Source organism: Vespula pensylvanica, chromosome 7, assembly GCF_014466175.1.
Source record: "Vespula pensylvanica isolate Volc-1 chromosome 7, ASM1446617v1, whole genome shotgun sequence".
In the NCBI taxonomy this organism is placed as follows: Eukaryota; Metazoa; Arthropoda; class Insecta; order Hymenoptera; family Vespidae; genus Vespula; species Vespula pensylvanica.
Window position 1 is genome coordinate 2,330,757 of NC_057691.1, and position 13,452 is coordinate 2,344,208.

Genomic DNA, 13,452 nt, shown 5'->3' on the forward strand with positions numbered 1-13,452 from the left:
AAATGCAAAGAATGAAAAGAAAAAAAAAGAAAATATAAGTATAAATTAATGTTTCGAGAAAAAAATTATTACAACGGAAATGTAGTCACGTTTTGATCGACGAATGAAAAACTTTTTTTAAATATCAACTTCTCGGAAATTTCAAAGATAATCCAATACCTCGATGTTTTATTAAACGATTCATAATAATGATGTGAAAATAATTAAACGAAACGTGCGATAAAAACGACAAAGAAAATAAAATTAACGATGAGATCTATTCGCGAGATATCTATTACAAAAAGAGAAAAGGAAAAAATGTGTGATCACATGGTCCAAAAAAAAAAAATAAAAAAAATAAAAAAAAAACGGGAAGCTTTTATTGAGCAAACACACGTACGAAACAATATTTGTTTATCTCACATATATTAATTTCCCTTTTCTCATACAATCTGGTAACGTCGATTTAATTACAAACTCGAAGTCTTTTCTCACATTTTCTCTTTTCTAATTCTTTAAACGTAAACCGTGCGAGAGACACTTGTATACATTTCGTCCTAATTTTGAATGGAGAAAAAGCGTATATAAAAGAGACAGGAAGACATACAGAAAAAGAGAAAGAGAAAGAGAGAGAGAGAGAGAGAGATAAATAAAGAGAGAGAGAGAGAGAGAGAGAAAGCAAAAAATAAACAGAAATACAAAAGACGATAGCCTTCGGACATGTAGGAATTTTTTCTCGCAAAAAACTACTTTGATCGTACCTTTGCCCTTCCCCCTTTCCTCTAATTTTACTACATCTAATTTTATCGAAAATAATCCACGAAAATTCTACTATACTTTCTTCCATTGTCTACAGAACGATGAAAGTAAAAAATAAACGAGAAACTCATATTTGAAAAGCTTCCGTTTAAGGAGCCAGGAGATGTTTCGTTAAATTTGCAGATATTTTTATCATGGCACGTATAAGTACATAGAAACATACATAGATCTTCTAATGTTGATAGTAAATATATTATCCTGGAACATTAAAAGATCGTTCATACGCGCGATTTTTTTTTCACGATCTTAAAAAGAAAAAGAAAAAAAAAAAGAAAGAAAAAAGAAGATGAAAATAAAGAAAAAGAGAAATAGGAAATGACTATTGCTTCGAGAGAAGCTAGTAACATCATGTCATCGAACTCGAAAGAGCATCGTTCGATATATCGCAAAATTCGAGATAGTTTTCAAAAGATTTTGGCCAAACCAAATTCCAGCTGAGAAGAATCACGCGAACGAATCCCGTGATTTTCTTGAACAATATCTACATCACATATCTACTGTATCGATGAGGCGAAATATTATTATCGAAGGACGAACGCGTTCACACGATTTTCTTCATAAAAATAATGCGCTCGATTATATTTTTCGACGAAACGAAAAATTATAATTTAATGGGGTATAATCAAGGCCGACCTTTCATCGATTAATTTACGTTTGAGAAGGAACGATGAAATTTGACGTGCTCCTTAATGGAAAGGGCAACGCGCTTAGCGATCCTGATAATTTGATTTTTGAATTAGAAAAATAAACGAAGAAATGGAAGATGACGAGATCGACCAAGAAGGTAAGAGTTTAATTACGTATAAAGGAGAATCGTTTGCAGATGAACAGTCGAACGTTGTGAGTTTGTTCCCAGAACCCGAAGAAGAGGATGTCAGGGTCGAAGATGAAACGTATTTAACCGTTGACGAAGACGAAGAGAAAATAAATAATGATAAGGAAGAAATAGACGATAATGAAGAAATCGAATCACCGAAAAATGTGGAAGACGTATCGTTGAAAAAAGAAAGTGAATTGCTCGACGACAAAGATGAATTGAAGGAAGAGGAAGAGGAGGAGGAGGAGGAGGAGGAGGAGGAGGAGGAGGAGGAGGAGGAGAAGGAAGAGGAGGAGGAGGAGGAGGAAAAGGAGGAGAAGGAAGAAGAGGAGGAGGAGGAAGAGAAGGAGGAAAAAGAGGAGGAGAAAGAAGAGGAAGAGGAGGAAGAGGAGGAAGATAAAAAGAAAAAACCTAGACAAGAGAAAAAAAGATTTGGTCATAGCAATCGAAAATTTCGTGAGATTTTAGGAAAACGAGAATCGAAGAAGGAAGAGTTAGAAAAACGCGAAGGAAATCTTCGACAGCGTCTTGATGTATTAGAATGTTCGATGCCAGCTGTCATGGTCTGGAACGTATGGGAACGTATGTCTCAGGGTGCTCCAGTACCAAATCTTCACCGTCTTATGGAGAAACAATTTCGAACTCCAGCGGCTGGTGAGGTATATTGTCCGAGTACACCGAGTCGACATTATGATTGCCGGGTACGTGAGATAGAAGCAGAGAGGAAGGCAGCTCAGAGGAGACTCGATGAGGCCAGGTTACTATGGTTGGAGAAGGAAGTCAAGCTGAAAGAACGTAGGGAGAAGTTAGAGGATGCTAAGAGAATTCAAAAGGAACGTAAGGAGAAGATCGAACGTTTGACGAACGAAGCGAAGAAATTGAAAGAGGCGTTAAAGAAGGTGAACGAGGAGGATATAACTGGTTTCTGCGAGTCAGGTGATCAGATTAGGAAATAAAAAATAAATAAATAAAAAAAGTCGAGTAGGGAGAAAGAAAACTAGATAGAATGAGCGTGCGTATGTGTGTATGTATGTGCGAGTGAGTGAGTGAGTGAGAGAGAGAGAGAGAGAGAGAGAGAGAGAGAGAGAGTGTGTGTTTGTGTGTGCGTGTATAAGAAATAGAGAGATATCACCTTAAGAATTCCTTTCGATAGGCGAATGCGGTGATATACAGTGTCGCGAAAGATGGCTTAGCGGAGTAAACAGCGTAGATTCGATCAAGGCAAGTGACGTCGAGTGTTTGGCTCATCTTCGACAACTAGCTGAAAATGAATTGACGATGAAGAAGCAGATCGCCGATTTGGAACGCCGAGAGGAAACTTATATGAGAACACTTCAACATGCCGACGAAATGTGGTCGAAGATGGAAGGGGACACCGCTGATACATTGAGCGCCTTGCAAGAACAACTGGATGCGAAAACCGAAACGAATCAACAGTTGGCGTCTCGTATATCCGAACTTGAGGACGAACTCGAAAAGTTAAGGGCAAGGATGGCCCTATGCAAAGCCGAATTGACGAAATACGTGAGCGTGGAAAGAATCGAGAGGATTACGGGTAGCGAGGACGATTTCGCAAAAACTACGGATAAAATGGTTGGAATCAGGCCAAAAATCGCGGACAAGGCCATTGAAAAAGAAAATGACGTTCTCGATAAGGAGATTCTTATGAAAGTTGATGTTGAGGATAAAGAAGTGAGCATTGTAAGACCAAAGAGTGAAGAAGAGATTATCGATGCTGAGAAACCAACCGAACTTATAGAGCCAGAGGATGAAGAAGCAATTGTCGATGCTGAGGAACCAACCGAACTTATAGAGCCAGAGGATAAAGAAGCGATTGTCGACGCTGAGGAACCAACCGAACTTATAGAGCCAGAGGATGAAGAAGCGATTGCCGATGCTGAGGAACCAACCGAACTTATAGAGCTAGGGGAAGAAGAAGCGATTGTCGATGCTGAGGAATCAACCGCACTTGGGGAGCCAGAGGATGCAGAAGCGATTGTCGATGCTGAGGAACCAAGTGAACCTATGGAGCCACACGTGGGCATTGATATTGAGAAACCAACTGAACCCACCGAACTGAAGAAAATAGACGCGATCCACCAGTACTTAGCGATGTTGGGATCTCTAGACGAATTATATGCCGACGATGATTACGGTGTATGCAGTCCAGAGTACGAATGCTACGAAGATTGGCAGGAACCTGATATGGACGAAGAACCTGATCTTTCTCCAATAGTTTTTAAAAAAGCCGTTCATCCTATCGACGATACAAAAGAAGCAGTAAAAGAACCAATCGATGACAAAGAAATCGACAGAGATATAAGACAACCCGAAGAAACTGAAAGAAAAATTAGAACACCGATACTTGAAGGTATAATCGATAAGGACAGTGTCAATGTACCATTGGATAAACTTCGATCATGGTTCGATACCGTTGAATCGATTGGCTTGGTCATATCAGTTCGTATAACTTTCTACTCTGTTCAATTATAAACAAATGTCAAACGATTAAAACTTTTAACAATTTTTCAGAGATGTTCTACGTGCTCCGTCGTAAAACTCGATATAAATACTTTGATCGAAGAGATTGGAGAGTACGCAGGGGTAAGATAAAATTTAATAAAAAGAATATATAAATTTGAAAATAACAAAGTAAATACATTTGATAACGATTCGTTATATATGCATTGATTAATCAATCGATTGCGACATAATGACTGAACTTTGTGATTAGATCGACGAAAAAATGACCTCTGAAATAACATTAAAATTAATGATCGAAGTGGAAGCAGTCGGAAAAAAACCAATGAAAGAAGTTGTGCCTGAAATGAAAGAGAATGTAATACCTGCAGAACCGACAATAGAGAAAAATGAAATGATACCAGAACAAACAATTTTGCCAAAATTAGAAAAGGTCGAAGAAGTCAAAGAAGAAATACCTACGATAGTTGACAAGGAAGCTGTGGTCGAAGATAACGTTGAATTAATGGTAGAACCTCTGTTAGAGGCTGATGAACCAAATGTTACTTTTGAGAAACCCAAGGAAGAGATAATAAAGGATGCTGACGTTCCAATTAAAGAACCTGAAATAGAATATGACAAGGTTCCACCAACGAAAGTAGATGATATTGAAAAAGATATTGTGGTAGACGAAGAGATAAAAGAAAAAGAGAATATAGAAGATGAAACAAAAATAATATTACCTATTCAAAAATCAGTCGACGAGAAGGAGGAGGAAAATATAATATCTACGGATGATATTGACAAGGATATAACCGAAGAAACGGAACTTAAACAAGTAGTTCCTATGCAGGAAAAACTTAATGTTGAAGATGAAATTATCGAAAATTTAATAGAGAAAGTGACGGAAGACGAAACGGAAGTCACCGTTGCTGAGGTAGAAAAAGAGGAATTAAAACCGGAAGTTTTACCTATAACCGAGATCGAAAAAGAAATGATCGAACCTTCGTTGGAGATAGAAGTGGAGGAGGAGGAAGTTCCCAAAGAAATACTTGTCGATGTGGAAACGTTAGAAGAGTTCTCATTAGAAGAGAAAATCGCGAAAACATATAAATACGACGAAGAGAGTGTAGAAGAGATAGAAGTAACGAATGAAATCCTGGTAGAAAATAAACCAAAGGAAATGGAAGAGGAAGTGTTAGAAACGATATTGAAAGAAGGACCGGAAATAGAAGAAGTAATAGAAACAGAAGTAGAAGAAGTAGAACCAAAAGTAGAAGCAGTAGCAGAAGTAGAACCAGAAGAAGTTGAAGAAGTGGCAAAAGTAGAGCCAGAAGAAGTTGAAGAAGTGGCAGAAGTAGAGCCAGAAGAAGTTGAAGAAGTAGCAGAAGTGGAACCAGAAGAAGTAGAAGAAGTAGCAGAAGTAGAACCGGAAGAAATAAGGAAAGTAGAACCAGAAGAAATAGAAGTAGAACCAAAAGAAATAGTGGAAGTAGAACCAGAAGAAGTTGAAGAAGTGGCAAAAGTAGAGCCAGAAGAAGTTGAAGAAGTGGCAGAAGTAGAGCCAGAAGAAGTTGAAGAAGTGGCAGAAGTAGAGCCAGAAGAAGTTAAAGAAGTGGCAGAAGTAGAGCCAGAAGAAGTTGAAGAAGTGGCAGAAGTAAAGCCAGAAAAAGTTGAAGAAGTGGCGGAAGTAGAACCAGAAGAAGCTGAAGAAATAGAATCAGTGGAAGTGGTAAAAAAAATAGAAGTAGAAATATTAGAGAAGGTAGAAGAAATAGAAGAAGTAAAACCTATAGAAGAGGTAGAAGAAATAAAAGAGGAAATACCAGTAGAAGTGATAGAGGAAGTAGAACCTCCTAGGGTTAAAGAAGACGAAATCAAGGAAAAACCTAAAGTACCGATCGATCCTAAAATTGTGGCAACCCCATATTTAGCTGTGGCGGATATAGAAGAAATAAAGGAAGAACCGCCGGAGGAGCTTATAGTCGCGAAGGAGATGATACCTTGTGTGTGTAAAAAACCCGAGAAAATTCCGGTAAATAAATATAACTAATTTCCAACTTTTTCAACTTTAGTTTCTACGCTATACTTATCGTTTAATGTTTAAATTATTTCTTTACAGCCACCAATGATGCTACCGCCAATGCAAATTATTATCAACAAGACTGAAATCGTTCAGACGGTCATTCACAAAGGCACTCAAACCAGGACCGTTCAAACTATGAAAATAAAAACAACGGAACAAAAATCGACAAAATTAAGCGATCCCGAAATATCATCGAGAAAAATGCATTGGCAAAAGAGACCGAAAAATAAATCGGCTTTTCCTTGTTCCCATGTAAGTTCTCAAACGTCAACGGCACCCAACTTCATTTCAAGTGAAAAACAACGTTTACTGTCGAACATTTTAAAATCTTTAAAAATTGATTTAAGTACAGAAGAAAAGGAAATCAGATCGATAAATTACAGTCAGAAAAAGTTGAATGGAATAGACAAATGCAATTGTTGCGTTTGTGGAAAAGATAATATTTCTTCTCGTACGCCCGATAAACACTGTAATCGTTCGCTCTTGAAAAATTTGAAAACGAACGTTCCAAAAGTAGATCAAACTACGCAAGACGAAAGGACATTGAAAGATAAAACATTGAAATCTAATATTACAGAAAAATTACAAACTTGCACTTCCTGTACTCCTCCTAAAGTTTCTAAAGGCATTAAACAAGTTTGCGATCAAGGAATATGTACTTGTTCGACATCGAGTAGCAAAAGTAAGAAAAAGATTTACAAATCCGAGAAAAAAGATCAATCTTGCTTGGCGAAGATGCCCAAACCTAAAATACGTAATAACTACGAAGGAAAACAAGACGAAAAAAAAGTCGATAGAACTATGTATCAGGATAAATTAATAAAATGTAACTTGGCAAAAACTAAAGAAATAAAGGATACAAAGGAATTCGATTGTTCCACGGATTGTATTTGTACGAAAATAGAAAGAACTCAGAGCGGTCGATTGTGGAAACGAGAAATTTGTGGTTGCGAAGAATTATGACTTGCGACTTACGACGATCCAAAAATAATAAAATATTGCCTGAGAATATCTCGGCAGATAATACGCTTCGTTAACTATATAATATAATAAGGTAGATCATCCAATGAACCAACCATGCACGTTATAGCGAACGACAGAAGAAAGAAAGAGTAATGTGATCTTTAAGAAGGCATTAAACCGATTCATTTGACGTAAGAATTCGAATAATGAAAGCATTTCATTTGACGACCTAAAGGAGACGAATAGAATAGAATAGAATAAAATAGAATAGAACAGAATAGAATAGAATAGCATAGAAAAGGAAATGAAATGAAATGAAATGAAATGAAATAAAATGAAATGAAGAGAAAAGAAAAGAAAAGAAAAGAAAAGAAAAGAAAAGAAAAGAAAAGGAAAGAAAAGAAAGAAAAGAAAAGAAAGAATGAAAAGATAAGACGAAGAATATCAAATAGATTCTAAAAGTTAGTTACTTTAAAATTATGATTATAGAGAAAGAATAATCTACATAACAACAACAATAACAATAACAATAATGCATCATGTGCGGAAAATTGAACAGGAAATTCTTTCACGGATTTACATTTGGTTCAAGAAAATCCATGTCTGAATAAAAGATAATAAAGTTCTAAACGAGAAGAACGAGATCATCCCATTACTTGTCCCCTCCTTTTCACTATCATCCCCCTGCTTAAAAGATGATAGATGACGTACATAAAATAGAGAAATTGTTCTCTTTTTTCTCTTCCATCCTCCTTCGATAAGGAGTAAGATATCTTCGACTCACCGTACGTTCGCCAAAGTATGTCTGCGCGATCGCAGATTGTGGTAACCCCTGAGCTCGCCGATACTCCCCTGTTCGGCCTGCATCCTAGCTTGCGCCGTTGCAGCAGCAGTGGCAATCACGTGGTGCTGGTGCCCTGGGGCACCCGCTGTAGTGACGCTCCTGCGAGAACGCCAACCCGTTCTGCTACCACCACCTCCGCCGCCACTCGGCGTCGGTGATTTCTTCTGGTATGGCCTGTAAAACCAACTGTCACGAAAGAGGAAGAACCCCGAAAGAAAAGAAGAAGAGAAAGAAAAAGAAAGGAACGTGTTCCACGTTTAAGCAATCCCATTCGTCGATTTTCTTGGCTACCAAATTTTCAAAATACCCGGAAAGGAGAGTGTCCTTTGTCCATCGTCGAATTTGTTTCTTTCCTGAATGTTTTTTTTTTTTTTTTTTTTATTAATAATATAGATAATCGCGATACGTCAGGTCCGAAGAATTTGTCGAAAATTTATTCTTTATCCGTTGTAAGAACGTTTTGTTTTGTCTTTTTTTTTTTTATTTTTTTATTTTTTTTTATTTTTTTCCCTCCCATTAAAATACATATACTCTCGAATAATTTTCTAATGGCTTAACGTTATTTTTATTATTATTATTATTATTATTATTAGTATTATTATTATTAATAATATCGTTATTGAAAGAAAGATGTGATGTCCTAATAAAATCTTTCAGCAAGTTACTAGAGGTCTACAAGACTCGTTAAAAAGTTCACACTCCTTTGGTACACTTCTTTTCCTTGAACTATTCGCAATGAAAAGAATTTAACGATCCGTGTAATGGCCAAGATGGGATGGTACAAATTCGCCTTCCAATAGCGTTAACTTAACATCCACGAAAAGATCCATTCAAACACTTCTTTATTTGCTGGAATCTAACACGTAGAAGCTAACTAACTATGTCTATGAATAACGCGTAGATTCAATAAAACGATGCAATGTGATGTTAAACACACGTACACACACATACACACACTGTCTCTCTGTCTCCCTCCCTCTCTTTCTTTCTCATGTTCACTTCTGGTAGTATTTACGAGAGAGAGGAGACGTTGCAGAAGCATCGAAGAAAATATCTTTCGAGACTAGAAATACCCTGTGCAGTGCTTACAAACGAATAACAAGAAAAGAAGGAAACGTTACGTACTCCTTCTCTCTCTCCTCGATAATTACGTTTTCGTTTTATCACCCTCCATCTGAGAATACACTAGTTCCTCCTTCCAAACAAATTCAACTTAGAAGCAAGATAACATCATACCTATCCATTTTCATTTCCATCTAAAGTCAATGTTACAACAAAATCGAGAAATATTTTATATTTTGCATAAAATCGATCTATTTCTCTCTCTCTCTCTCTCTCCTTTTCTCTCTCTCTCTTTTTCTATCTAAATCCCTTTTGAATCGTTCGAAAAAATCTTATACGAGAGATAACGTCGATCGTGTATATCTACGAAAAAGGAATATGAAAAAGAAAATATAAAATTTTGTGTATATATCCACGTGACAAATAAAAATGCGACTGAAATAAAGAATACACCGTAGGGCATACTTTTTCTTCTTCGTCTGACTAAGAAGTCCTTTTACGTATATTCTACGTGTCTCTCTCTTTCTCTCTCTATCTATATCTCTATCCATCTATCTATCTATCTTCCCTCTTTCTAGAGAAGGGTCGATACCCATACACGATAGGAATATTCAATTTTTCAATCGTCCCAAACGCAATTTGATTTGAGCACGTTATAACCTACTTTGTTTCTACTATGAAATTTCATTCGTTTTTCTCTTTATCCGAGTAACAATAACAAAACAATAACTAATTGAAAGATCGTCGTTCACCTTGTATTTACATCATTTGGTTCCCATAAATATTATGCTTCTCTTTTCATCTCCAATTTGCATTTCGTATCATTTAGATAAATATTAAAAGATATATCCGGAATATCGTAAAAATTACTAGATCGTTCCTTCGTGAAAAAAGAGTTTATGAATATTCCTAAAAAATAATATTCGTGGAGCAAATCGCACTGTATTTTATATTATATGTAAAAAGCTACGATCAAAGTTTGAAAAACGTACGTAAAATATGCACGACATTATGTGGATAGTTTGGTTAAAATCGAACTTTCGATTATTCAAAACTGTTCATAATCTCCAGTTTCATAATGCTTTATGCCAACAACGAGTAGTGACGCAAGTATCGAACGATTTTGATGAAAAAGGTCTCGTTTTAAAAGATGAAAGTTCAAACGAGAACACGACTGTTTCGAACTGTTGAAAAAGCTTTATTTTTTATTATAAGAAAAAAAAAAACTGCGTTAAAAATCGACGAGAGTTTATGCACAAAAATAAAACTTCTTAAACAAATGTTTCTATTATCAAATCGTACTACAATTTGTATTACATACAATTATTTCTGTACGATATACTAACTCGATTATTTTGATTACGAATGAGAGTGATATAAATTATACAAGCTTATATATCGATGCAATAGGCACATGATAGGGATAATGTTTCTCCCATTACGTTTATAGTTCATATTTTGTTCATATCTGTCGCTGAAGTCGAATGTACTGCTAGCAAATAGTGGTGAACAGTTTTAAAGTGTTCATAAAAGCTCGACAAATATCGATCTATGAGATATTATCGGCATTTTCCTATAATTTTCTTCATAAAATATTCTTCTCAATTACGGAACTTGATAGAAGTTATGTATCTAATATACTTGAAATACTTTTGAAGAAATGAAAATCATGCTTTTTATCTAGAAACGATCAAGTCGAAAATTTGCATATTAAACGTAAGCTAATTTTGAAACGCGAACGCGTACGAATGAAATGTATGTAAATCTATAATAGATCTCTATTATATTTCAATATATCATTGGAATTTTAATCTTACTTATTCCTGTGGACGTTCTCGATATTCATCTAAGTACACGGGAATAATGTAAATGCGTACAAGCCAATATGCGTAATCACGACGTATGCCTATGCATGACTCCTATTCGACGTAACAAAGCAAATAGTAACTGCAAATAGAATACCAATTGTGTCGCATAATTTAAAATAAATTTAGTTTAATACGTTAGCGAGATCGATCATAAATTATACATCGTTATGAAATTTATACAAGCTACTTTTCCATTGATTTTATGTGGTAATTACGAATTTTATCGTATTAATTAAACAGAGAGAACGAGCGGATAATATTTCAATATTTCAATACGTTGTTAACAATGAGATTAACGACTTGTTATTTTCAGGTTTATCCATGGGTTTTTTTTTTATACATCGTTTCAAATTACAAACGACTATATACTCAATTGTTAACAAATAAAATAAAATATAATAAAATAAAATGAAATAAAATAAGATAGAAACAACGACGTCAAAAATTGTTGCAATAAATCAACAAATCTTCCGAAACGATTCAATTTATAAGCTTTCCGTAGTTTCTATGTTAACTTAATCAGAAGCACTATAAAATAAAGAGACAAATTGTTCCGTCGGGAAACGCTACACCAATTAAACGTTAAACTAGCGAAAATAGAAACATATCTTATCCCCACAAAAGCCGTCAGTCGGTTGATTAGTTACAATTTGTTTTCGTACAACGAAAAAGCTTCTGTCGGAACGTATAGCTTAATTACATACTGATACATGTATATGTTACACAAATAATACATACGTACATATGTACAATTTCAACGAAAAACTTCTGTTTACTAGAATGCTAAATTTCATGCGTTTGTAGCAATAAACTTTTATAGGAATCCATAAAAACCATATTACTCTATTTCTTTATATAACGAGTATTTACTGTCAATTCGATTCATCTCGTCCATACAATCTCGTAAAACTTTCGATAAGGATAAACAAGAATAATCGAATCCTCTTTTTTTCTCTTTCTTTCTTTTTTTTTTTTTTTTTTTTTTCTATTCAAACATACGTATCGTATTTTATGTAAGTATATATCAAATGTCATATATAATCCTACGCATTTAATCATCTAAAAAAAAATTTTCTCATAGAACTACTCTAGTTCTTCTTGCATATTTCTCGAAATATCTCTGTCCGACATTATTACAAGTTAAAATAGTTTCTGCTTACGTAAGTTCTAGAAAAGAAGCAGAGAGAAAGAGAGAAATAGTTAGAAGTTCTTTGACCGAAACGAAATACGACTGAGGCAAATACATCGCGGGGATAAGTAACAAGAACCATTTCTTTTTTTGTGCAGAAATCCAATGGGAAAAATAATTTTTTTCTTGACTTTTGACCTTTTCGTTGAGAAAGGAAAAAAAGTCACACCTAACTAAAATTAATATTCAACTTACCGAGAGGGTCGACCTTTTCGAATTAATTCGATACCGGCAAGTCGTCGAGTTTTGATTTTGATCTTATTTACAAAAACCGTGATCTTCAAGGTTCAATGTAATTTCAAAGATAACGAGGTATAAAGCGGAAAGTCCAAGTTAAAGGTGAAAAAGTTAAATTCAAAGATGAAAGATGAAACGTATTAAATCGACGACGAGAAAAAGAGAAAAAGAGAGAAGCAACTATTTATAAAAAAAAAAAAAAGAAAAAAGAAAAAAATATATATAACGTAGAGATGGTAGCTAACGAAAGAGTTACTTTAGCAGCATAAATTAGATTTTCTACTAACTATGCATGTGAATACAAATGAATATGCTTCGTGCTTTATGATGTGAGAGATACTTTGGACGAAAAAAAGAACGTTTTTTTCCTTCGACTCGGCTCATTCATAATCTATATAACCTTCAATTTAGATTACGTTGCTAAAGAAGCACCCGTTGAAATTACGCTGTTATCGCGAATGTGACCTTATGTAAAGTTAAACATATTTTACCTTCCGTTTTTTATCTCACTTTTCTCTCTCTCTCTCTCTCTCTCTCTCTCTCTCTCTCTCTCTCTCTCTTTCTATCTCTATCTCTATCTCTATCTCATCGTTTTTGTCTTACGAACAACCACCTGTTATTTCCACCATACTTTTTACATTAAAGCATAAAAATTAAAGTCCTCTTCTTCGAATAAAACAACTAATTTCTCGTCTCCGATCCTCTCGATAGTATAATCATATAACATCAAGCAGAAAGTAATATTTAGTTTACGATATTAATAAATTCAATATCTTTCATAAACTCGACGAATTTTCATCTGTACATATATATATGGACACCATATGCACATATACATGTATAAACACTAAGATGGTTTATATAAATGTATATATGCGTATGTCAAGCTGCAAATATATAGGATGGGGCAATAATTTTTATCATCTTGAATATCTCTGTTCTTTTTAGAAATATGGAAAAACTTCGCTTACAAATGTCGTATATTACGGAGATCATAATATAGCAGTAATAAATTTATTTGTAGATGGACGCGTGAAGGACATTTGAAAGAGAACTGTGTTTTCTTATATGAAATCATATATTTTTAACTGCATAATATTATAATGTAATAAAATAATGTGATAACAA

At 34.8% G+C, this 13,452-nt stretch overlaps 2 protein-coding genes across 4 annotated transcripts in view; one reads left to right on the forward strand and one right to left on the reverse strand.

The window, feature by feature from the left end:
* Positions 1 to 13,452, reverse strand: part of LOC122630744 (cAMP-specific 3',5'-cyclic phosphodiesterase, isoforms N/G) — a 315,403-nt gene that overhangs the window by 222,856 nt on the left and 79,095 nt on the right. The window contains exon 2 of one of the 3 annotated variants that reach the window (XM_043815584.1): positions 7,909 to 8,142. The exons of the other annotated variants lie outside the window; for them this stretch is intronic. Coding sequence (XP_043671519.1) covers positions 7,909 to 7,991 — 83 coding nt within the window. The 5' untranslated portion in view covers positions 7,992 to 8,142. The remainder of the gene's footprint in view (positions 1 to 7,908; positions 8,143 to 13,452) is intronic. 3 annotated transcript variants of the gene reach the window in all.
* On the forward strand, positions 1,555 to 4,228 carry LOC122630450 (probable serine/threonine-protein kinase kinX). The gene is made up of 5 exons (XM_043814944.1): positions 1,555 to 1,582; positions 1,655 to 1,788; positions 1,984 to 2,536; positions 2,769 to 4,075; positions 4,148 to 4,228. The coding sequence occupies exons 1-5, from the start codon at positions 1,555 to 1,557 to the stop codon at positions 4,226 to 4,228; spliced, it is 2,103 nt and encodes a 700-aa protein (XP_043670879.1).